Genomic DNA, 24,106 nt, shown 5'->3' with positions numbered 1-24,106 from the left:
TTGTTCATCCCTTCATCAGGACCACTTTTACTGCCTTACATGAACTCCTCTCATAGTCTGTAATCCTGCTATTCTTCACCGCACTCCCTTTGATACAAAGTGAGCTGTTTACTGTAATCATTGTCACCCATTGTTAAGTAAAAACAGTCCTCACAAAGACTATTCTTGTCACGAAAAGATCATTCCTAGAGTCCCTTCCATCAGCAGCCTGGGCAGACAGCACGTTATATGGTCCAGGAAATGCTCCAGTACATTATGAACATATCTGATGCTGGTCAGTGGGGCATGTTGTTTTAGCCTAACAGTTTTACAATCAGATTAGCACCACTGCAGGCACACCGACTAATGGGTCTGTCTTTCCAAGGCATCCTCAATCAACTGTTTCCCGGTGATTAATGCATCTTCTTCTCCTCTCTCTCGTTTGCTATTGCAACTTCATCATCCCTAGGAGTGATACTGGAAGGAAAAATGGGGCAGAGTCTATGCTGCTCACTGGCCCTAAGAATAGCTCAGTGTGCCAGAAAATTATGCCACAGCAACCTGAGCAACGGCTCAAAAACATGAATGAATGAATTAAGAATTACTGTGGTACAGAAAGCTTCCACCTCTGATAAATCACCTCACATACATTATTTGTTGGATAGATGAATATTACCATATCATCTTCGCCTTCTGTGTAGGCATAAATTATACATAAGTGTTTCTATTCACAGTGTACCTGAACAATCGGACACCAGATAAACAAGAAACTCTTTAAAAGAGCCTGATAATGACAGGTACCAAGCTTCAGATCAACAAAAAATACATTCCTGAGTACCAGTCAGGCTTTCACCGTGACATAAAACTGCCATTAGGTTACGCCGGTGCAAAGCCTGTTTGTCCAGTTGAGAGTAGGGAGAAAACAAGGGTGTGCATCAACACCAGTGCAAAAGTATTTACAGCTCTGCTGCATGGCAGGTATTTGGGCTTCAACACAGTAAAAAGCAAATATGGAGACTATTGGATCAGTCCACAGAGAGCTACTCATGTACGCTTATGAAATGGAGTGGCTGAGATGAGTAAGGTATCACCGTTATGTGAAAGTTACAGTTTGGTGTGAAGTCAGTCGCCTGGTAAAGCTCATCAGATAGCCGGGAAAACACACAAAACCGACCTGCTGGTTTCCCTCAAGCACATCCATGCGGTCATGTGAATAACAGGTAGGGCCTACGTGTAATTCAATTACACATGAGGATGAGTTTTATCTGCAACAGCAAAGAAGGTGCACACTTGTGCCTTTTATTTATTCTTCCAATTTCTTTCCTTTGCTTTGTCTAAGTGCTCGGGCATCAACCAGCATGTGTCTATTGTGTGTAGTGTATACAGGTCACGTTAGCTCCTTGTATCATCGTTTACTCTAGGAGGGGCCCTGTTTGAGGGTCCACTATCGTCACGAGGCTGGGTGTGGTGACACATCCTTTCTCTCCGCCCCGAGGTGTTTGTGTAGCCTAAATAACGCGGGAGTGTTTTGTGTGGGACCCGTCCGGTTTGATCGCTCACACACACTTTATTAATTTATAATTCACCCCCCCGCCGCTGCCTCGCCACCAAACACCACGTCACCAGTCAATTTATCTGTTTAAAAACACTATTTCCCTCCGCTGTGTTACGTTACAAGCAGCTGGCGATAAAAGTGAAAGCACATTTCACCATGCAAAATAGGATGGCGTGCGCGCTCGCGGAGCTCCTGCGCTGCGGCAGTTGCCAGGGGAGATAGGAGGGGAGGGGTTTTGATTGGCTGAAGTGGGCCTGTTGCCATGACGACGGCGAGGGGTTTGGTAGCGTTGCCGTGCGCTGTGTGATCCGCGCGCTGCGTGTATGGAGGAAGCAGCTGCTGATCTGATCTCTGACATTGTGTGAGACAGACAACTGAATAAACTGCGCACAGACGTGTCTTTAAACACACCGCACCGAGGCACGCCGTGCATGATTGTGAGTATTTGCTCGTTTTTTAAAAAAAGAAAAAAACTCGCCGTTTTTCTTAATCGTGTTCGGCCCGATTACGGTTTGTGTTCCGAACAAGCTAAAAGTAAATGTGGTCAAGTGACTTTGCTTAGAGCAGCCAGCATGGCAGATCAAGCGACAGCATGTGGCCAGCTAGCTAATGTTAACGTTATATACTTCTCTCTGTTCTCTCGGCTCGTAGCTTGAAGAGTAGAGGAGGGGTATATATAGCACCTATGAATGGCTGTGGTTTGATACGTGAAACTAGAATAACTATACAATTCTGGATAGTTAAAATGTTATGCTAACGCTAGCAGCAGATTTACCTTCACTGACCCACCGAGCGGCTGCTAACGCTACTTTGCCTCTCGGTTGTGCTGGCTGAGCTACCGTTGGTAACCTTACAGCTCGGGAACTTAACTCTTATTAAAAGTGACCTGAATGTAATTCACTAAGTTAGTTCGTATCGCGTCCCCGTGAGTGGGGAAGTGTTGTGCAATGGTCCACGTCATTACGTGTAACTTTGTGTTGCTCATTGTGTGGCTGGCTGTGGCTGCCTGTGAGTGTAGTCTTGAGTCCGCGGTGATTAAATGCCTCAGTATATCTAGCATTAGCTACAAAGCATATTGGTTTTCTTTGCTAACAGCACTTTGAGTGTATCTTCCCCACTTGGCTTAGTCTCGCTGTTTCGTTAAATGTCTTTGTTTGTGGCGTAGTTCCTCACGTTGTAGTAGGCAGCGATACATGGTTTTTTGTCGGTGTTTATTTGTCTTTCCCTCATGTCTACAAATATTTGAATATTTCATGCTATATATCGACGGTAGCAGAGGTTGGGAGGCTACACTGGCTAGCTAAGCACATGATGTAATGGATTATCACAAGATTGTCCCAGATATAGAGTGCTCTACAAACAATGTCAGAGTGTAGGAAAAATATCTGTTTAACCCAGTAGGATATACTTAATATGTTCTCACTGACTATGTCTTCATATACTTTGTTATTCCACGTGTCTGCCCCTGTTGTCTCTCTACCTGCTACCTGTCAGTGTTGTTCATCTAAAATTCACTGTGTGCTCTGAGCTTTATATGTGTGTGTTTGGAAGACGGAAAAAAAAAACATTGGGAAATGTTTTTTCCTTGTGAGGTTATGACATTAATGTAGACTGACGTTTCTTTCTCCTTGCCTGACAGTTGTTAAAGCCCGAGTGATAAATAGAAAGACAAAGGCAACAGGGGCTTAAGGGACAGAAACAGACAAAAAAGAAACAGCTGTTGTCAATCTGCCATTATTTTATTGCCAGAAATCTCCATGGTCATGTCTTGGGTCAAACCATCTGTTGTCTTTGTATTTGTAGCATGTATCCACTCCTGTACATGTTTGTATGTACAGTACCCTCTGAAGGGTGAGTACTTCTGCCTCCCAGAATAGACGAGGGTCTGCCAACTTTACTGACATTCATTACTATAAATAAGACTTGTCGTAACCCAGTGATGCGTTTATTGCTGACGTGAAATGGCTTTAATAACTTCATGGATGTGAAATATTATCAGTAGAATTGAATTATCTGGAATAGGCCTCTAAGACATTGTAGTAACAATAGGTAGAATTACTCCTTTGTTTGAGGGTATTTTCTACCCTAGTAAAAGGTGAAATACAGGTGAAGTAGGAGGCAGAGTGCCCAATCTTTATGATTATTATAGTATTTCCTTATGGGTCTGCTCGCAGTGTACACAGCTTAATATGTAACTGGCACACTTGAGAGTCAAAGGCTTTTACTCATAACTCGAAACTGAAATTAAGAGCGAGTTCATGCAACAATTGATGACATGAGTCACAGAATCACTTGGTATTTTTGTCATGTAATCCTGACGGTAAATCCTGGCGTGTCCACATTCTTGTTAACTTCATTGATGCAGATATGATCAAAGTCTTGACTTTTTTTTCTTATTTAAAAGCTTAATAGTCAGATACGACAATGTACTGCTCCCTGTCTGTGTTTTGACTGTACCAATACAGTAATAGAATCAGTGGTAACAAATATATCTCAAGCTCCCTCCAGAACTCCCAAGAATGCCACACTTAATTTTGAATACTTGGTAGACACTTTGGTGTCACTCGTTCTGAATAGTTGCTCCATTGTACTGTACTGATGACAGAACAGGAAGATGTTCCTCAGAGGATGTATGACAACAATGAAGCAATGTGACAAGAGAGACCACCAAAGCACAGCACAACATTTTTATGGAGTGAATTTTGATCGTACAAAGTACATTTTCAACCCAATTGAGCTGTGTTTTCCTGTTCAGTTATCACAATGTGCTGGATATAATGTATTAAACATCTTAATAAGGAAATTACATGGTACTAGATTGTAGCTTGTTGCTGTAGCACCAGTGGTACAGAATCTGCACTTCGAGATGGTGGTATTGCCATGTAATCAGCCTTATCACAGAATTGTGTACTCTGACCCAAAGTAAATGAAAGGTTGCGTCCTCTAAAATACACCATGTTCTTTGTAGGCATATGAGTGACTGTGTTTAAATTCATTATGAAAGCTGACCCATGTGGCAGAAACTTTTGGGATTGCTTAACATAGTCTGAACCTGGCTTCTCCTGAACAGAAAAGCTCAAAGCTTTATAACCTACTGTTCTCTGAAAGCCCTAATTACCAAGTCATTTGAGACTTTGATTTTACTGCCTGTTAGTTGGACTGAGGTAGCCATTATCGTTGTAATGGAGGAGGTTGAATAATTCGATGATTGGCAGAATAAGAAATTTGATGGTCGCTGTTCACTTGAAATGACTGTATTCCCATAATTATGTTGTTGCGTGCACATTGCAGTGTTTTTACACATTCAAGGTGGAAAGTAGTGTATTTTTTTAAAACATCAGCCAAAGTCTTCATAGTTTTTTATTAAAAAAAAAAGACTTACCATTATGAGGGTTGTTAAAATGAGCATATGCACATTCAGTTAGTTCAGTCACTAATCAGTGAGCTCCAGCTCTAACTGCTGGCGTTGACCTATCTAGTTTGCGGAGTCGACAGCTTCGTGCAGTTATGTGGTGGTTGGCTTGAATGGTTAAAGCTGCACATTTCATCACCTGCTCAAACCCCTGCATGTGTGTGTGTGTTCGTGTGTGTGTGTGTGTGTGTGTGTGTGTGTGTGTGTGTGTGTGTGTGTGTGTGTGTGTGTGTGTTTTTGAAGGAGGGACAGCCCCAGGAGTAGGTCGTCTTCTGTTGTCTCAGGCCTGTGACATTCTGCTAATCTAACATAGGTCGTAGCCCTGAATCTGAGATGTTAAACGCCTGTAGAGCGATGTTTACTCCCATGTGCTTTATTTAGTGGCTCTGGTCATGATTTCGCTTTCCATGTCCTCTTCAGATGATCAACTTGTCTGCCCTTTTTTGTGATGTTTCGCATCATTTAGCATCTCCCAGGGGACCAGGGTACAGCTAAATGGCACCTATTTTTATCCACTAAGCTTTCCACTTAACAGCTGTCACTATTTTACAAACTGGGGTTGACTTATTGTAGGTAATGTTATAACATCAACAAAAAGACAGAACATGTCAAGTTCAGTTCTGCAAATCTAAAAATACAGTTTGAATGTGAATGTTTTGAGTTTCCACCTCAGTTTTTCCTTCCTATGTCTTTTTCTGCTTGTGTGTATTTACAGAAGTTGCATATGGGCAATGTGTGTATTCCTGTTGTGGCGCCCCTCCGTCTACTCCACTTATTGTTTTACATCTCTTGATTGGTCACAGTGGTCACACACTGACTCTATCATGACCAACCCCCCCCTCTTCCCTGCCCTTCTTTTACCCCCCAACTGTCCCTGTGCCTGTCCCATTCCTGACGGGGTGGACTCGAGACGCAGCCCATTAAGGCCCGCCTCCTTGAAAACAACACTGATATGACCGTTTCTTTGATTGAGAGAAAGGAAGAGGGAAGCACGGCTGTGTCCTGCGTCACAATGGGCCTTTGTCTCATCACCCCGGGTTGAATTAACAGGATTTATTTAATTGATGGCAGTCTGACAACAACGACGCAGGCTTGATCAGCTTGTCTGCAGATGATCAGGATTTTCGAGGATGTGTGAGGCCATTGGGGATTGTATCGTCACCTTACCAAAGTTCGGACCCAGTGCCAACCAAGGAGCAATGGGACTTAAGTTGTAAACAGTGTCATCATTAGAACAGCACTGGTGAAGGGCTGAGAATGTAAACATGAAACTGATGCATCCGCCACTGTTCCTTGAATGAGAGTCTTATACTGAGCTCTGTGCTTGAAACAGCTGAATCCATGAATAAATATGAAGCTCAGTTTACGAGAGCTTTGCTATTTTTAAACGTCTGGCATTGTCGTCAGATCACCATGGTGATTTATTGCCAAAATAAAGTTTGTCGGAAATATAAAGTAAACTTCATTTGAGCAGGTTATGTAACAACGACACAAAGCCACCAAAAATGTGAATGGATTCTTCTTTATAATATATGATATTGTAATGCTTTAAGTTTCCCTGTGAGAAATTTGCTCTCGCCACTTTTTAATGTTGCACAGTGTAAGTTAGGGCAGGATGCTATCAAACCAATTGTTGTAACGCTGCATAAACATTTCTCATATTGAGAGATGGTAAATAAAGGCCTGCAGGAAATGCTCTTGTTGGTCCATGTGTTTTATAACTTCAAACACTGACTCTTTAGAGAAGTTAAGCTTATTTTGTGTATACTCCAAACTAAACTGAACTAAACTAAACTACTAATTAAGAAAGGTTTAAATGATACACAGCTGTATTTCTTTTTCTTGGGCGGGGACTTGTTATCTAAGATGTTGAGTCAGCACATTGGAATAAAATACAAATATAAGAAGCTGTAATGTAACAAACAGATAGCCAAGAAGACATGCACTGTGCTCGTCTGTGTTATGTTACTGCTCCTTACTGCATGTTCATAATTGCTGTGTATGCACTTTAGTTGATTTACTCACTTCAGAAGCTTCAGTAAATACTTTTTAATCTTGGAAAGCAAGTTACTTGCAGCTGTCTTCAGGCTTGTTTCTGTTGGTTCTCACTGTACTTCAGGAAGCTCAGGAAGGATTTCGTTATAATTTGCTATAATTCAGGAACATTTTTGTCACTTGATTTTCCTGCAGGGCCTTACTGTTCTTGCACACAACATTTCTTTTGCAGACACTTGCACATTCATAGAAGGGCTTATGTTGAAACTTTAACTGAACAGTTAAAGGAACATTCATTGTGCCTCCAAATATATGGAAACTTTATTAAAAATCTCCTTTCAAGTGTTTATTACATGGATTTTGACCCTGCTGCAGAGGAGATGCTCAGGCAGTTAGTGCTGTTTTTGGTGCTAAAAAGTATACGAGGCTGTTGCGTAGGCTGATTGGCGCTGAGTGTTTGTACACTTAACTTAGAGCCACATGACCCAAGAGATAAGGTTTCAGTGTTGGCTGGGGGCTGGCATGCACTTTTACAGGCCTCACCTCTGTTGACGGTCGAAGTGCAGTCCTGTGTGTTTGAGTTTGAAATCACTGTGTGAAGTTAATGTCTCCAATGAAAATCACAATGTTTTGTTTTCTTGTTTTTTCCCCCAGCTGTTAAGTGATTGCATCAGTCATTTCATTATGTTCGGCTCGGGTGTTTGTCAGCAGTCTATAAGCTACATGCTGCTGGAATTCATAGATTGCCAAAGTAAATACCGCTGGTCTAATAAACGCTGCCTCTCGGCCCCTCGCCGCTCCAGTCCACTGTTTTGGTGTAGAGCAGAACCTTGCTGTCTCTGTGTGAAGTCTGCGTTTGTTTTCTGAAAATGAACTTCCTCAACAGGCAGGAGGTGTTTCCTTCCCTCCCGGTCCACTGTTTGAAACTGTGAGGTGAATACTGAGCGCTTCTGAAACATGACTGGAGCAAAAACAACTGCTCCTTTGTATAAGCAGAGTGCGGGGCCAATTGTAATGCTTTGTGCAAGCTTTTTCATTCGCTTTCACCTCGGGCTCCGAGTAGATCGTTTTAATCCATTGAGTACTTTTATTAGAGAATGTATCATTTAGACGTGCTTTAACAGTAGCCTGATTAGCCTTCACATTAATGGATGCTTTACTTGTTATGACATAATTTGACCCTCTCATAAAATAAAAAAGACTGCCACTCTTGGCTACCTCGCTCTGGAACAGCCCCTCTCTCTCTCCCACTCTAACTCAGCCCCCCTTTGTCTCATTCACATTTTTCAGAGCTCCAACCAGACTGGGTAGTCACCTAAATATCAGTTAGGGTTTCAAATAACAGCCCTCGCCGTGGGGCTTTGCGACACACCTCTGTGTATCTATTACAGAGGTGTAACTGGTTTGTGTCAACTGGTTTACATCTTGTGAGGAGGGTGTGGCAAGAGTACATCTGTGTGTGAACTTAAGGCAGCAACATACTGTACGTAATCTCTGGAGTTTTTGTTCCCAAATTTATGAAAAAATAATACGTTTTATGTCATTTTTTTACTGAACAAAAATAGCTGTCTAGTGCGTTTGGTATGCCTTAATGGCACTAAGTCAGTCGTGCCATGACAACCAGGTTGGCTGTGGCCTTTCCCGCTGCTCTTTGTCAGACAGGTTTGTGGAGAACAGCAGCAGACTGCTGGCCTCAGCATTTTCCGCCTGTATTGATCTCCCCACATTAGCTCTCTCTTCATGCACAGACATGAGCACAATTGCTTCCCTTACAACATTGGCTGCCGTGGCAACTGAGTCCTGATCATGAGATTCACTCCCAGAAACCATCTCAAACCAGCACCTCTTCATTTTGCCGCCGCTGCCGTCGTCTTCTTTACATTCCCCTGTACATATTTGACATGTCAACGGCTTGATTTGCCACTTAAAGCTATCTCCATATGTCTTTGTGTATTTTTGAATAGGCTAAGTGCTTAACAGGATAAAAGAGCAGTTTGAAAAGGGGGGAAAAATGTGCCTTGGCACCTGCTGTTAGTGCCTGCCTGTTTGCACATGAATATGATGAGGCTGGCGGTGCGCGGGGCTATTTTAACTTGCAGATGAGCCATCAGGTCAGCACCATTGCAGCTTTGGTGTATTTTCAAGGATGAGCTGCAGTCAACAGGCCAGTGCAGCTTATTAGCTCCCTCTCCCCCTCTCCACTCTGTACACACTAGTGTCCCATTATTCATCGCATTCCCAGCCGCCTCTCTTTGATGCCTTTTTCATAAGAGCAATGATAGCTGCGATCATTGCTACAGCAGTGCGTAATTGACCAGCTGCAGTCACAGTAAAACACTTCCTGTGTTTGGCTGGATGCAGGACAGCTTTCTGTGTCGTCTACCACGCTACATCTGTTGATATTTAAATGGCGATCTTCTGGAGAAGCTACTCAAAAGAGGATAAGCACTCCCTGCCACCCATGAGCCCAGCTGAGAGGTCAGGGCTGTGAAAATGGACTGAGGTGAAGCTCTCTTGTGCTTTAAGGTTAATCAGTCATGTGACACTTTACCCGGGCTGTGACTTCTTCTCCTCTGCCTGCCACAAAACTGAATCAAGTTTACAGACAGTTATGGCCTGCTGAAGAAAAAGCACAAGCATGTGGAGTGTTTACTGTTGACCCAGTATCAAGAAACCACACCTTCTAATCAAACAAAGAGCGATGCAGTCATGAACTTTTTTGCCACACCTGTGTTGGCTTATGGTTTATTGTGACCTTAATGTTTGTCATACACAGGTATTGGGTAGCACAGTCATGGAAATAGACTTGACTTAAACTCACAAGAGCTCTTTTTAGCGGTAGACCGCTACTCCTAGTCTAAAGTAGGGGTAGCGGTCTAGGAGCCAAAAGTATATACATGCTTTTCACCTGATTTTCAAAACGCATTTAGTATTCGAAGCTTCATTCTGAAGTGATTCCTTGGATGGGTAAATTATATTGTCCTCCAAAACTGCAGGCCTGTCTGTCTGTGCAGTCCCAGTTCTAGTAGGAACCTGTCATGTCGAGGGATATCTTCTCGTGTTTTCCGTCTCTTGAGCAGAGATTTTCTTTTAACACAAATGGGCAGTTCTCGCGCTGCCTGACATATCTGATTGCTCTACTTTGCTGAGAGCTGTGATTCATCCTAGACTGAAGATATAACTTACATAGCCTACCTCACTACCACCACAGAGTCTCAGCTGGCTCTCTCTCTCTCTGTCTGTCTGTCTGTCTTTCTCTGTCTCTTGGTCTCTCTCCTTCTGTCTGTTTGCTCTGTTCTTCCATGAAAGGGTTTTTCTATTGTTGTGTCTCTTCCTATGTTTCCTCTTTGCCTTTGGCCTGGAAAGCTCTTTGACTTACTTCCCTTTTTTTGGTGATAAAAATCGCAGAAGTGTATGTGGTACACAAGGAAATGTCAATGGTGCTGACAAATTAAAGCGCAGACAAAAGAGGACTGACAGACAGAATGCAGGACACAATGTAGCCTACATGACGCCATCTATGGAGTAGACAGGAAGTACTATTTTGAAAGAAGCATGTATCCTTTTAGCTAAATAAATCAGCCGCTTTGATTTAGAAGTCACTCCAAACCAAAATGCCGTATGTTTATCCCCTCATTAAGAGTTGAGTGGTAATTTTGTAAATGCACTCCTTCTCCTGTCCTCACTGACTGGCTTTGACAAACTGATTTGTGCGAGTGTGTGTGTGTGTGTATGTGTGTGTACACTCCCTCTCCTGTCTCATCCGCTGTGCTAACACTCTCGAGTTTGACCCGATTCTCCTCTTATCACAAAAATGAGAAGATATCCCTATCCATTAGTTTTCGTGTGCCTTTACCTCTCCAAGCTCCCAACCCCTTCTCCTATATCGATCCGGATCCAGAACATCCCAGACCACCCCGGACCGGGGCATCTGGTGTCCACCAACGGGTCCAGTGGGACCATTTTCAGCACATTCTGCGGCAGAGCCAGCCAACATGGATTACTTATTTTCTTATTTCATCTATTTATCTTGTTTGTGGGATTTGTGCTCTAAATTGAAGGGACGGCACGGTTGGCATGGTGACACCCAGGACATAAAGCTTGTTGTGAGCTGAGCCAGAGAGGGATCTCTTTGTGCTCTTGGCCTCACTAACCAGTATGAAAGACCATAGCTTGTATTTTCTGGTTCAAACAGAGTTATTCAGGTTTAAATAAGCACTTATTTACCTACTTACTTATTGTAGTGTGCCAAGACTTTGACTCAGTATTTCTGTGGCTGTAATCCAAATCATAACTCGGTATGTTAGGTTCAATTTAGGGATGCATGATACAGACAGGAGGGGAAGAGCGAGGGCAGATTGTTCACTAGTTAATCGATCATGGATGGCATCATTCTCTTGGACAAATTTTGTAAAAAGTGTAAAATGCTAAAATGGATCGCCAAATACACCTAGGCAGCCCGCTCAGGGAAAATCTGTGATTTGGAAACACTGCAACAGTTCTTCATCTGAGCCTGTTTGAAAAAAAAATCATTGTCTTGTGAATGTAGGTACTTTTGGATTTGTTTAATGATACAGGGCTCTGGCAATATTGAATTTCCTAGTGCTGTCAAATGACAAACAACTTGTGGATCCATAGCCTCTTTACACTACTTAATCTGGCGTGTGACAAATTGAGACTTGATCCTGGCTGAATGCAGATCAATCTGTAAGAGCCATCCACTCTGTAAGATGGAGGCCTTCCACTCATTCCTGCAGTCGTCGGATGGTCTCATGCTCATTTACACATAACGAGCAGCTGGTTCTTGTCTGAGACGAGGTGGGCGTCAAGGAGTGGAGCCTTAAGTCGGTTCAGTTTCTTGAGAGGACGTCCTCGATGGTCCTCAGCTGGAGTCAAGGGGGAGGGAGGGGTCGGTGCTGAGAGCCTCTCCGTCCTTGGCAGGCATGGAGGAGAGGGGCAGTGAGAGGGCCAGGGAATGGGATGGCGGTAGACAGGCGCAGCCACAGGGGGTGTATCCCGTGGGAAAACTTAAGAAAACAATGCTGCCGCTTGGAAGAGCACATCATTCCATTATGTCGCATCCAGTCATTTCATACTTTGTTTTGAAGTCATCTGATAAAAACTGTCTATAAGCTGTTTAGTATTAACCATCTCTTCTCTCCTCCCCTTCCAGACCTCTTTGGTTTAATGGGTCCAATCATTGGGATGTCACCAGATAAGAAAACGGAAATTCCGGGTATGCAAGAAGAGCGGACAGGGCTCAGAGGTGTTTGTGGTGTGGGAACACTGCCTGAGGCCGAGTGTGCGTCCAGTCCGCTGGCGACCAGCGTGGATCGTACCGGAGGCAACGAGGATGAGGAGCTCACCAACCTCAACTGGCTACACGAGAACCTGCTGCAGAACTTCACTCTGGGAGGTCCGGAAGCTCAGCCCAGCGGCAGCCCCCTCTTTGACATAGAGGGAGACTATGGCTCCAACCAGGGCCCGTCGTCCTCCTCCTCATCTTCATCACACGGCAGAGGCAGGGAGCGGGACTCGTTGAAGTCGAAGCCTCCTTTCTCGTTTTCCCTCCTCATCTACATGGCAATCGAGCAGTCTCCCAGCAAATCTTTGCCTGTCAAAGAAATCTACGGCTGGATTCTCGAGCACTTCCCTTATTTCTCCAACGCTCCCACTGGCTGGAAGAACTCTGTTCGTCACAACTTGTCCCTGAACAAATGCTTCCTCAAGGTCGAAAGGAGTTTGGGAAAGGTAGGTTAGCAAACTGTCTAACTTTCATACACAGATTTAAACTTGTATGCACTGTTTAAATTATGCTTCTTGAAACAGTTGTCTTTGCGTTGTTGTTTGAGGATGTGATCGTAGAAATACCCATGGGCCAAAATTTGTCTGCTTTGTTTAGCAAAACACAATTGGTTTACAGAGCTGCAACAATTAGTCTATTAATTGACTCGTCAACCATTTTGGTAATGGATTAATTGTGTCAGTCATTTTTCAAGCAAAAATGTCAAACATTTGCTGGTTCCAGCTTCCTAAACGACGGCTATACTTTGTTTCTTTGTCATTTATGGTAGTAAATGAAGAGTCTTTGAGTTTTGGACTGTTGGTTGGACAATACAACCTACGTGAAGATGTCACTTTGGGCTCTGGGAAATTGTGATGAGCATTTTTTTTCACAGTTTTATGAGATTTTATGAACGTAACTAATAATAAATAAAAATAATCATTAGTTGCAGCTCTATTAACAGTGTGTTGCAGTGTGAAGCTGCACTGTGGCTCGTGTGTCCGGGTCTGTAACTCAGCCGTAGGGACCTCTGACTCTGCTGCGATAAGGGTGGAATCCAGTCAAGGTCACAGATACTCCTTCACAGGGAATACAAACACAGCACACTAAGATAGGACTTTATCTCCTGTAGCACTACAAGGTAGTGCAACTGTTTTAACCAGGGAGAGGAGCATCCCGCAGTTGGCAACCTCTACGTATCTCTGTGAGAATGGAGCGAATGGGACCTAAAGTGCAAGGAGTTTGTAGAGAGAATCTTTGTTCTGCGTCAGTCGTGTTTACTTGTGTTTGCGTTCCCATAAGACGTTGACCTCCACATATACTTCGGATAGAGGACAAATGCACTCCTGCAAATCCTGCACAAACATTCTTGTGAACTGAATGGGAAATTAGTAAAAGATTGGTTGTGAAATGGTGAATTTACTTCCTAATGGTTGCTATTTCCTTTTAGGTTTCCATTATTTTTGTTGAGAAATACGGCGAGAAACAGGAAAGGTTTGAGCCTGACTTTTGTGGTTGATGCTGATTTTTGCAATAATCCCTCAAATGTATTGAGCAAACATTTTTGACAAAGATATATATTTCAGGACAATATTTAACAGTAGAATAGTAAACTTTATTGTCTAAAATGACATCAGAGCCAGAATTAACTGGGAATTTAATACTTATAAATCACCCCAAGCAACTTTTTCTGCGTTATGATCTTAAGAAAATATTTTTTTCATATAGATGCATATTGGACAACATATACACCAATACGATATATTTATGACCAATATTGGCTCTAGAGAAGGTACAGGAATAAGCTCAAGATGTTTTTTGGTGTTTTCTCAGTTTTCTACCACTGTTAAAGACAGCTTCTCTGCGTCATCATGACTGTGAAGGTGTGGTTTGATTGGTTTTGATTGATAGTGGCTTGGTTACACAAGCAAAGAACACTAAAGCTGTACTCAGAGAAAAAAACAGTTTCAAGTTTGACAGAAATGTTTCATATGGGACCCCAGTGCTCATAATCAGAAGCTAATTAAGTGCTGAACATGTCAATTAGTGATTTTTTGGTTCTCTTCAGTTTATTTCTCTAATGTTGCTCAAGTTTTAGAGAAAGGCAGGGAGGTTTTTAGAGTACAGTCAGACATGCGTCACACTTGTTTTGTTTGTATGTTATACTGATCCAGGAAGTGACACGACGGTAGCCATATTGAGCTGCAGTATGAGTTCTGACTTGTGACCGGTAGAGCCCGTGGTGCCAAGGCTGCGCCTGGCTAAGACCTTGTATTTTCCCACCGTGGGGAGGGAATGGTGGTTAGCACTCAGCGAGTAGCAACATGGTGAGGCGCAGGCCGCTCAGCGTGCAGGTGCACAGCGTGAGCCCTTCGTCTGTTGAGAGACCGGCACCAGTGTCACATGACGCTGGCTGGTGGTTTCCGTTGCCATGGAGACATTTCCTTCTTCCTGCATCAGGGCTGGTTGGTAATCTGAGTCAAGGTTATTCTCCTCCCTCCCTCCCTCCTTCCCTCACTCTGTTCTCCTCCCAGACTGGGCAGTACGCCGCCATCAGATAAAGTGACAGTTAACACACTCCCGCACACATCACCAACAGACAAATTCCCTCCTCGCACAGAGCTGCAGAGCAGCTATTTCCTCCTTTTGTTCAGGCTGTGAAGGAATTCTTAGTTATGCATTTTCTGTTTCCACTGTGTGGTTTATGATGAAATGCTTCTTAAAGAACTATTGCTTCAGTGTTTTGCCATTTGTGCAAAATGAGACTTGCTTTCATGGCATCTGACACATCACTATGCTGGCTTCACTGCAGTTTCTTGTATGTAGTACTCAGTTTGTCTGCTGAGAATGTTCTGAATGTAATGTAAGCCATTTGATAAATAATTATGTGCATTATTTGGATGAATTAAGAATAGGATATAGCCCCAAATAGTTTTGGTATGTCACTATTTTTATTTTATTTTAGTTTTAAGAAACTTGGGCATGTCTTATATAAAAGGTGCTATTATTGCTTATTATTGACCTTTAACCTTGAAGAGAGTAGTCTCTTAAAGGTCAGGGTTACACTTCCACTTCCACATTTCATTTAACCTATATTTTACCACAAACAACTAATGAAAACAAACAACATCAAATTCTAACAAAAGAAACAAGAAGCAGACATGAAACAAGCAGCACATTACATCAAGACAATGAACTTACCAGTGTTCAGTAAAGGACGTGTATTCAATCGACAAATAGTCCTTAATCCTATTTTTATAATCTTCCATACTTTGAAATATTCAAGTTCAGGTGTCTCTGTAGCTCACAGCAGGAAAGTGAAGGCGTGAAAACCGTGGAATCATGTACATAATTTGTCTTATCCGCTCTCCTGATAAATCACAATCATTTGTAGTGCTCCACTATTACGCAGATCACCAAAATTGATTAACTAACTGTCTCAGTGAATCTTTAAAGGCACAGTGTGAAGTATGTGACCATTAAAATTCCCCCCACAAGTTTCTCACTTTGCAGCCTTGCTGTAGAAGTTTGACCGTCCCTGCTTTTCCCTACAGGCCAATGGAAAAGGTTCTCTCTGGTGTGTTGACCCCGAGTACCGCCCCAACCTGATCCAAGCTCTTAAGAAGCAGCACTTCCCTGCCGCACATGCCTTCTGCACACCACCCGCCTCCCCACCCAGGTAAACTTCATCAGCCACTCACGGCATGCTTTGAATAACGCGTTTGTGTTGGCTTTGATGTTGCAGGAAATTGCTTTGCAAGCCAGACTTGGCACATCACGTCTGTCTCTGTCAAATCAGTGTTACCATAAACCATTTATTTACTGGACTTGCTTGATTTTGAGTGTTGACATTCAGTCCTTTTAAATAACTAAAAGTTTTGAAGGGTCACGTTTAACTTTTTATTTTGCAAATCTGACCCTTCATGGCTTTTTTTTTTTTACCTTCTACAGTGCCTCCTCACCCCCTCGCCATCTCTTTCTACAAGGCTGCTCATTTAAAGGTGAGACGGAAGCAAACTTCACTGTTTAAGTTTGGATATGCACAATAAAAACCGCCTGCCGAGCAAGAATGTGTAGATGTAAAGTTTGAGTTTGTGTTTGTGCAGTATTTTGATTATGTTGCACATTTCAGTCCCAGAACATTCAGCATCACTGTGCTTTTATTCTCAACTCTTGGTTTGATTTCTTGCTTTCAAGTCATTGATGCCTCATGTAGACCATAATGTTGAGAGCTCCCTGTCGATGTCTCAGCCTCCTCTTCCCCCCCGCCTCTGCCTCTTGGATCTGTAACCTTGACGACAGGCAGAGGTTCTGCTGGTGCAGAGTGTCGAGCACTCAGTCTCACTGTAATCATTAATAATTTAGAGCCCCAGAAGTGAGCTACGAGGCTTTTAGACACTTTGTCAGCTCTGAAAAAGATCGGATGCACTCTCAATATCAGTGGCTGGAGTTTATCCTCTGGTTTGTTTCGGCCAATCCATTCACTAAGCACTGATTGGGTCACTTTGTCTCTAGTTTAAAATGATGAAAACAACCCAGTCCTCCCAGTCCTGGTAGAGATGCCATGCTACCATGCTTTCACTCTTTAGGACTGACCATCATGCATGTTCTCTCCTCTTCCAGAGTCTGACATTGATGCTGCCACTGCCATGATGCTCTTAAACTCTGCCCCCGGGCACCACGTTGACCCATGTAAGAGAATCCACAAGCAGCCATACTTTCACCAACTTTTTTGTGTCCTACCCCCGACATTACCACCCTGTCATTGCTTAAATCTTCTTTTATTTTGTGTGCTTTAAGTTGTGATATGTGTGTCACCTGTTGTTGTAAGCAAAATGTTGGTTCTCGCACAGGAAAGGTTTGAAGAACATTACTCTTTCCTGATTGTGTACAATTTTTCTGCGAAGCGGCAACTTTTAGATGTGGGTAAAATGTGTGACAGAACAGCATTATCGAAAAAAAGTACTGTAGTGCTGCAGAAATGCTGTGGCCTACAAATCTTGTTCTCCAGATGTAAGAAAACACGTTCATTAACTGTTAAATCATCATGATTTTAATAGTTTTTTAGTGAAAATGAAAGTTGTGACGCACTAATTGTGAGCCTGGAGCCATTAGCTGGTGAGCCTAGCCTAGCACAAAGACTGGAAATAGGGGGAAAACAGCTTACCTGGCACCATCAAATGCCGACAAAATTCATGCACAAGCACCTCTAACGCTCACAAACTAACAGGTTATTGTTTAATCTGTAGAAATTAGGGATGGGATGATAAAAGATTTTATTTCAGATCACAATAAAAATCTCACGTTAACTGTGCAGGAAGACCTTATGATTTATGATCGCTTATTTAAGATTATTTGAATGTTTGTTTATCACTAAAAAAAGATGTGCATCTATGTGATGCTATAAAAAATATTTGTCTCCTGACAAAATGTAATGTTAAAGGGATCACAGTTTAAATGCAATTTCAGGTTTTATTTAAAAGTTTTAAGAATATTTAGATGATTATTGCAATTGTGTTGGACAGGATAAACCATGCCTAGTAGAAATGTTGAACTATCCCTTTAACATGCGATCGATTCTAAAAATGTTTTTGAATAATTATTTTGAAGACGTATTGAAGGAACAGTTTGACTAAAGCTGTAAACCGGTTAGCTTAGCTTAGCTTAGCACAAACACAGGAAAGGTGTTGTCCAAAGGTGACAAAATCCAGCTACTAGCACCTGAATACATTATTTGTTCAAGATGTTCAAACAAAACAACTAAACCTTTAACATAAGATCTATTATAAAATGTTTTTGTTGAGATTATTAGCTTCAGTCAGTTCTTTTAGTGCAGGATCTTCTTACAAGGTTTAAATAAAAAACTCGCTCTGTGTTTTACATTTTTTATTAGATCATAATTTATTTGCTTGCACTTAATTCATTTGATTCAGTGACTGCCACAGCCCTCCAAGGATCACTTTGGTGTTAATACTAATATTTGTTCTTTCCCAATTGATGGTAATTCTGCTTTAACATGCATGCAACAAGATATTTTTAAAACAGGTTTTCCCTCTTGGGCCGTGGCAACTTTTAGTTCTGCTTTATGCTTGTAAACAAAGCAAGCTAAAGTTACAGTCTGTGGTTGACCGTGTCTGATTTCTGCTTTTTCTTCTTTAAATAAAAACCCCCAAACAAAATCTAGTTTGCTGTAAAGTTCCATCCGAATTTACCTGATATCTGTCTTAACCTCTTCTAAAACCAACCATAAATATAACATAGACGGTAAACAGTGTTTGTGGTGCCGTAACACGCTAGTAAAATCTCCTTTTGCATTCTCCTCAGGCAATTCTGACGGTCCACTGGACCTCTCCCGGCCCGATTCTGTCCTGGTGAGCAGCGATCCAAAGCAGGACCACAACTACAGCAGCGTCGCCCTGCAGCGCTGCTCCTCCCGCTCCTCCTCCTCGTCTCTCTCCTCCTTGGATGAAGGGGGCTGCGACGGCAGGCAGTCCCGCCGCGCCGGCAGTGAGGGCTTCCACAGCGACGAGGACTCCGATCTCTGGGACGAGAGGGGCGTCCACCAGACTTCGCGCCGCCCGCCGGCCATCAAGTGGCCCGTTGGCAAGAGGCCGCGACGCGAGGTCAAGCCAGAGCTGGATGAGGAGCTGAAGGAAGCCGCTGGCTCTTTGCTTCACCTCGCCGGTATACGCAGCTGCATGGAGGGCTCCAAACGCACTGTAAAGAGCACAAAACTGAACAGGAAATGAAGATATTTTTTTTTTTGCCCCCATCAGACTCCGGACCCTGTGAACCCTAACCTCTGACCCCTGATCGTGTGTCCCAGTGTGCCTCCTTCTCCTTATCTGATCGTTCATTGGCCATTTCGAGCCTTTTCTTTTTGTTTGGGAGTATCCATGTCCAACAAAACAAATGGCAATAGTATCGTTCACACAGGAGAACAAAGCCATATAGAGACTTTTGTAACTTCGGGGGTATCTTCTGGGGATGGGTGTTTGGGCTATGGAGATCCATCAAGAAACCTATCCAAAACGACCCGCCTGCTTCTGTTGGATTAGAAGATTGTGATTCAAGAATTTTTTCCTCTGAGAGACAAAATGGGAAAAAAGCTGAAGGTTTTATAACTCAAAGCGTTGCATGCTTCCTCCTCAAACCTGTATCCTCTTCCAAGTGAATCTATTTATGAAGCGAATGAGTGCATGTTTGTAACAGACAAAATCTAACCTCCTGGTGTTATATCAGTTTCTCCTTTTTGTGCTAAAGAAAAAAAATCGCCACTGTTTTGAAAGGAACCCTCGCTCTACGAATTCTCTTGTAAGAGAGATGCAATAATTAATCCACAACCTTAACTTTTTTCACGTTATTTCGCGGTGGCATTCACCCGAGTCGAGTATGCTAGTTAAACTTTACAATTAAGAGAACGAAAGGAGTAGTACTCAGATCTTGTTACGCGATAAACTTTATTACACACGAGCTCTGGCTGTGTTTCAGGATTAGCAAGATGTGGAAATGGTATTACTCTGCCACTGCCAAAATTTAGTTGCAAAGTTAGCTATACTACTTCGCTCAGTTTTGTGCGACAATTACCGTGCGACACAAGTGAAACCTGTTTTCATTTTATTTGCAAATCCACTGCTCGTCCTGTCGAACCCTCCCATTCATCAGTGTGTTTTTGACATTTCCTGTGCAGACACAGAGCATATATTCACATGTTTGGTGACAGCCTATGCAAAGTCAACATCTGCTACGTATTGCCAGATGTTCACTGTGTGTTCATAGGTTATCCTCCGTAGGTTTTATTTTATTTCCGTGTGTGCGTGTGTGTGTATCATAGTGCATGTCGACTTCAGCCTGAACCTGAGAAGAGTTTGTGACGGTCAAACGCTTTGCTTCTACTGACAAAGTAGTCATACTGCTCCATTGAATGTGATCGGTGTAATGACAGATCTCCTTGCTCAAGCTGTGTTGTAGGGCTGCTTGCTTCTGGTCCATTTTGAACGCAGAGCTGGTTTATAGTCAGAGAAACAGGAGTGGTGGGAACTTCTTGCTCCATTGTTTGAGTTTGCAGTTTGATTATACCTCCATGTGTTCTCCTTGTGTTTTGAACCATGTACTTTAGAAACTGATACAGCTAATTCTCTGTCAGCTGACCCTTTGGCCAAGTTAATTCACAGCTCGGGAGTGTGTTTCGGTTCTCAAATGAAAATTGCAGATCATGTTCAATTAAAGAATGAGGAGGGGACAAAGCAGTTGTGGCCGGACAGAACTGGACTCGCAGGCGAGATGTCGAAGACTTGTGCCGCTCTCATGTTGTGCCCTCAGTTCTCGCCTGCCACCCATGTTGCGTCCTTGCTCTTCCTCTGAGAACAAAATAAGGAAGTGCGCGCTCTCTTCTCGCAATGTGAAACGGAGTGTTTATTGTCAGTTGATTGCATGAAGTTCACGGAGGGGAAGTTGTGTAAAATGCCACAATTCTCATTCGAGCTTTTAAAAAGGCTGCGTACCCGCAGCGTACAATACAAGGTAGCATGGAAGCGCACAAGGGCAACACATTTTTTTTATTACCCACAGTACTGGATCACATTGTGTCACAGTGACTGTTAGTATAGCATGCATGGTCAGTGCCAAACATTTTCTTGTGCCACTGATGTAAAACTGCAAAGGGCCATGGTCACTATATCCCCCTGCTGCCACAGCGTAGTTGTGATTTAGAGCAACAATGCCCTACTTTTCTGAATCCTCCGAACAGGAAATGGGAGAGGACTCTAGTCGTTGCAGTGACTTAACCAATCTCTTGGTTTATTTTCGTCGCTTTAGAGTGGGAAACAGCAGAGTAAGCTGCAGTACTCTGAAGTAATACTTGCATACACTGGTCTTGTTTAGCTGTGAAAAAAAGAACAAATTGTTGTTCATTAATCATCACCTTATTTATGACATTAATTTATGGGATTATTGAATGCTATCAGAGACAGGTCGTTTGAAACGAATGACTAAGCACATTTATTTTTCTCCCTCTGTGAACTTCTCTTAATAAGTATTTTATTTTTCTCCTCGTCTTATTTTACAGCAATACACCTTTTTTTCTTTCACTATGTTATAGTGATTAAGTATTTTGCCAATGTCTATTGTCTTTAGAGCGGGTGTTTTTATTTTTATTTCTCCAATTTAACCACGACTGCCAGGTTTTCTTGATGTTTTGTTTTGCTTTGTGTTAGAACTGGATAGACGACAGTTAATTAACATTGATCCTGAAACCTTTTGTTGCCAAAATTGATGTACAGCTGGGGAGTAAAAATGTAACATGGACACGTTCCCCGTGTACTGTAGAAGTACTTTGAAGATGATTGAATCATTTTTTACATTTGCCTCATGTTTATGTTTTAGATGTTATGACTAAAGTAGTCACACATTGAAGATTAGCATCAATCTCTTCACAGTTTAGAGTCTAAAACAAAAAAAGAAGAATACTGCCACTCATAACTCATGCTTCCAGGTATTGTTATGGGATGTTGAACTAACTAACTCAGTCCCCCCTCCCCCCCCCCCTCCAGGCTGCTGCTGTGTAGTTTCAGAACTACACTTACGGACAAATGCAGACAAATTATGGAGAGACTTGTAGAGGAAAATCTCACTCATTCTTTCTGTAGCACTTGCAAAAGAAATGTCATGTTTGGTCTCAAAGCGTCGCTGAGTCGGTGAGATGATCTGCGGACGAGCTACCTAAAACGTTTTGGGGTCCGACTTAACAAAACTCCAAACCCCCGGTCGCTTCATCGCTCGACACTGAATAATGATTATGTGATTCTCAAAAATTCTGTTGCAGTTCCCATGGGTATGATGAACATTATGTTGCATTTGACAAAGCTGCCAACCCAGTATCAGTTTGTGTCAGTTGTCTGCCATGTCTCTTGGACCGACACACCTTTTGGTTTTTGTATGCTAACCTCTGTTGATAAAATGTTTATAAGATTTATTTTCGCCAAAGATATGCAATTGCATTATATATGGTATTACAAAATATTAATAAAAACCTGTTCTTGTTACGGCTGTGAGCATCTCTTTATTCCAGTCTGAGCTGCAGCTCTGCCTCTCGCTGCAAATGAGACTTGACACGTTTCTTGCCCTCCTTACTCTCCTCCACAACACATGAATGCCATCACTTTACATTAGTAGCTGTATTTGTGATCAACATTGCCACCTGCTGTGAAGGCCACAGGATCAAAACTCTTCCTAATAATAATCCTTCCTTTAGAAAACGTAGCTGCCTCTCCGTGCGGCTGCTTTCTCAGCTTTCACATAACCACGTTACAGCTGGCAAATATTTCCCACCAAGTCCAGCAGTTCAGAGCTGTTTTGACTGCACAAGCTGTGCTCGGCACTACGTGCGGCGGCTCCGCCACACTTTCCCTTTTTCTTCTGCGTGTCTTCTCAATGCACCGACGTGGCGGGCTGCCAGAAACGCACCTCACATTAATGTAAATTCCAGGGCTGTGCCAGTGATGGATGCATCATCAGATGTCCTAACGACACTCTTCGCTGTAAGTTAATTAGTCATGGAGGACTGTGGGATGAACACAGTGTGACCCTGAACAAGGGCTTGTCTGACTAGCCTCAGGCCCATTGGCACAGCTCTATTGTTCAATAGAGTCCTGTGTGTCGACTGGAAGAGTGGGGGCTTCTCCCTACTGACTGCCTCAATTCAGCTGGAAATCAGAGCAGCATCACCCCCCCCCCCCCCCCTCCACACACACACACACACACACACACAGCCCTAGCAACCACGCCACGCCGACAGTTGCCAGGCAACCAGACAATGCTGGAGCCACTGGCTGTGGTGTGTGTGTGTGTGTGTGTGCTAGAGAGTTTGTGTTTTGCCTCTATGCATTTAAGATCAGTAGTAGTGAAACAGCAGCAGAGGAAATGCTTTTGAGCAAAACCCAGTTTGAGGATTACTTTACTAATGACACATTTAACAGCTGAGAGAATAAAGACTCCACAGTTCTGGTGTCTTTAAAGGGTACAAGAAAGAAAGAAAGATAAAGAGAAAGACTGAAAGAAAGAGGGAAGGAGGGAAAGTAATAAATACTGTGTGGTGAAAACATGAAGAGATTATTATGGATTAGGTGAAATTAATCATGTAGGATTTGAGCACTGATGGCTGCATTAGCAGCATGTCATTTCACTTCCAGTCTAAACGAGGTCATGTGCGTTTTAAAGAGGAAATCACAGAGGCCATCATCCACAGTGCTACAACTCGCTTGTGATTTCTGACCTTGTTTTTTTTTTTTTTATTAACGCAACACATGCCGTAAATAATTTATCAGTGACATCACGGCACTTCATTGTAAATGGCATTAGGTCGAGCTGAAAGGAGGGGATGTAATGGTGATAGCATCCTCCTGTGCTGCAATACTGAGATCATAATCAGATCTTCTTGCACAAACAAATGTGCAAATAACTACAAACTCACAGCACATTTTAGGGGATCACCGCTGTAATGTTAATTAAAATGTCCCCCTTAAAATGCACGATATCATTATATATAGCTGAGAAAACAATAACAGCACATGATGCCAAGTACTGTAAATGATTTCCAAACATTTTGCAGCTAAAGTCACATTGCAGTGTTAAAATGTGGGTAAAGAACATGTAAAAGTAGGGTCACGTCTAAAACAAACACATTTAACAGGAATAAATAATTGTAAAAGTTTAATTTTATGATCACTACTACTACTCTACTGTCTTCATTTATATATTCATTAAGTGTTACTGAATTTAAAAGTTTTGATGATGTTATTTTGCATATTCATTAATGACTCTCCAGGTCTCCAGACACTAGACGGCGCCATGTTTCCAGCAGCACGGCACTTCCCTGCTGTCT

At 42.6% G+C, this 24,106-nt stretch overlaps 1 protein-coding gene across 1 annotated transcript; it reads left to right on the top strand.

The window, feature by feature from the left end:
• Positions 1–1,839: 1,839 nt before the first annotated feature.
• On the top strand, positions 1,840–22,268 carry foxn2a (forkhead box N2a). Its single transcript, XM_073481806.1, has 6 exons — positions 1,840–1,971; positions 12,115–12,692; positions 15,780–15,904; positions 16,177–16,226; positions 16,849–16,917; positions 18,550–22,268. Exons 2-6 carry the CDS (start codon positions 12,129–12,131, stop codon positions 18,972–18,974), a joined length of 1,233 nt encoding a protein of 410 aa, XP_073337907.1. The 5' UTR covers positions 1,840–1,971; positions 12,115–12,128; the 3' UTR covers positions 18,975–22,268.
• Positions 22,269–24,106: the final 1,838 nt, after the last annotated feature.

Source organism: Pagrus major, chromosome 15 (assembly GCF_040436345.1).
Source record: "Pagrus major chromosome 15, Pma_NU_1.0".
NCBI lineage: Eukaryota > Metazoa > Chordata > Actinopteri > Spariformes > Sparidae > Pagrus > Pagrus major.
The sequence above is the reverse complement of the archived record's forward strand: the minus strand, read 5'-3'. Positions and strand labels throughout refer to the sequence as shown.

Bases quoted from the DNA above. Each gene is read 5' to 3' on its own strand.
- foxn2a (XM_073481806.1), top strand. From the start codon at position 12,129: ATGGGTCCAATCATTGGGATGTCACCAGATAAGAAAACGGAAATTCCG. The intron at 15,905-16,176 runs GTAAACTTCATC...TACCTTCTACAG, and splicing joins CCACCCGCCTCCCCACCCAG to TGCCTCCTCACCCCCTCGCC. The intron at 16,918-18,549 runs GTAAGAGAATCC...CATTCTCCTCAG, and splicing joins CGGGCACCACGTTGACCCAT to GCAATTCTGACGGTCCACTG.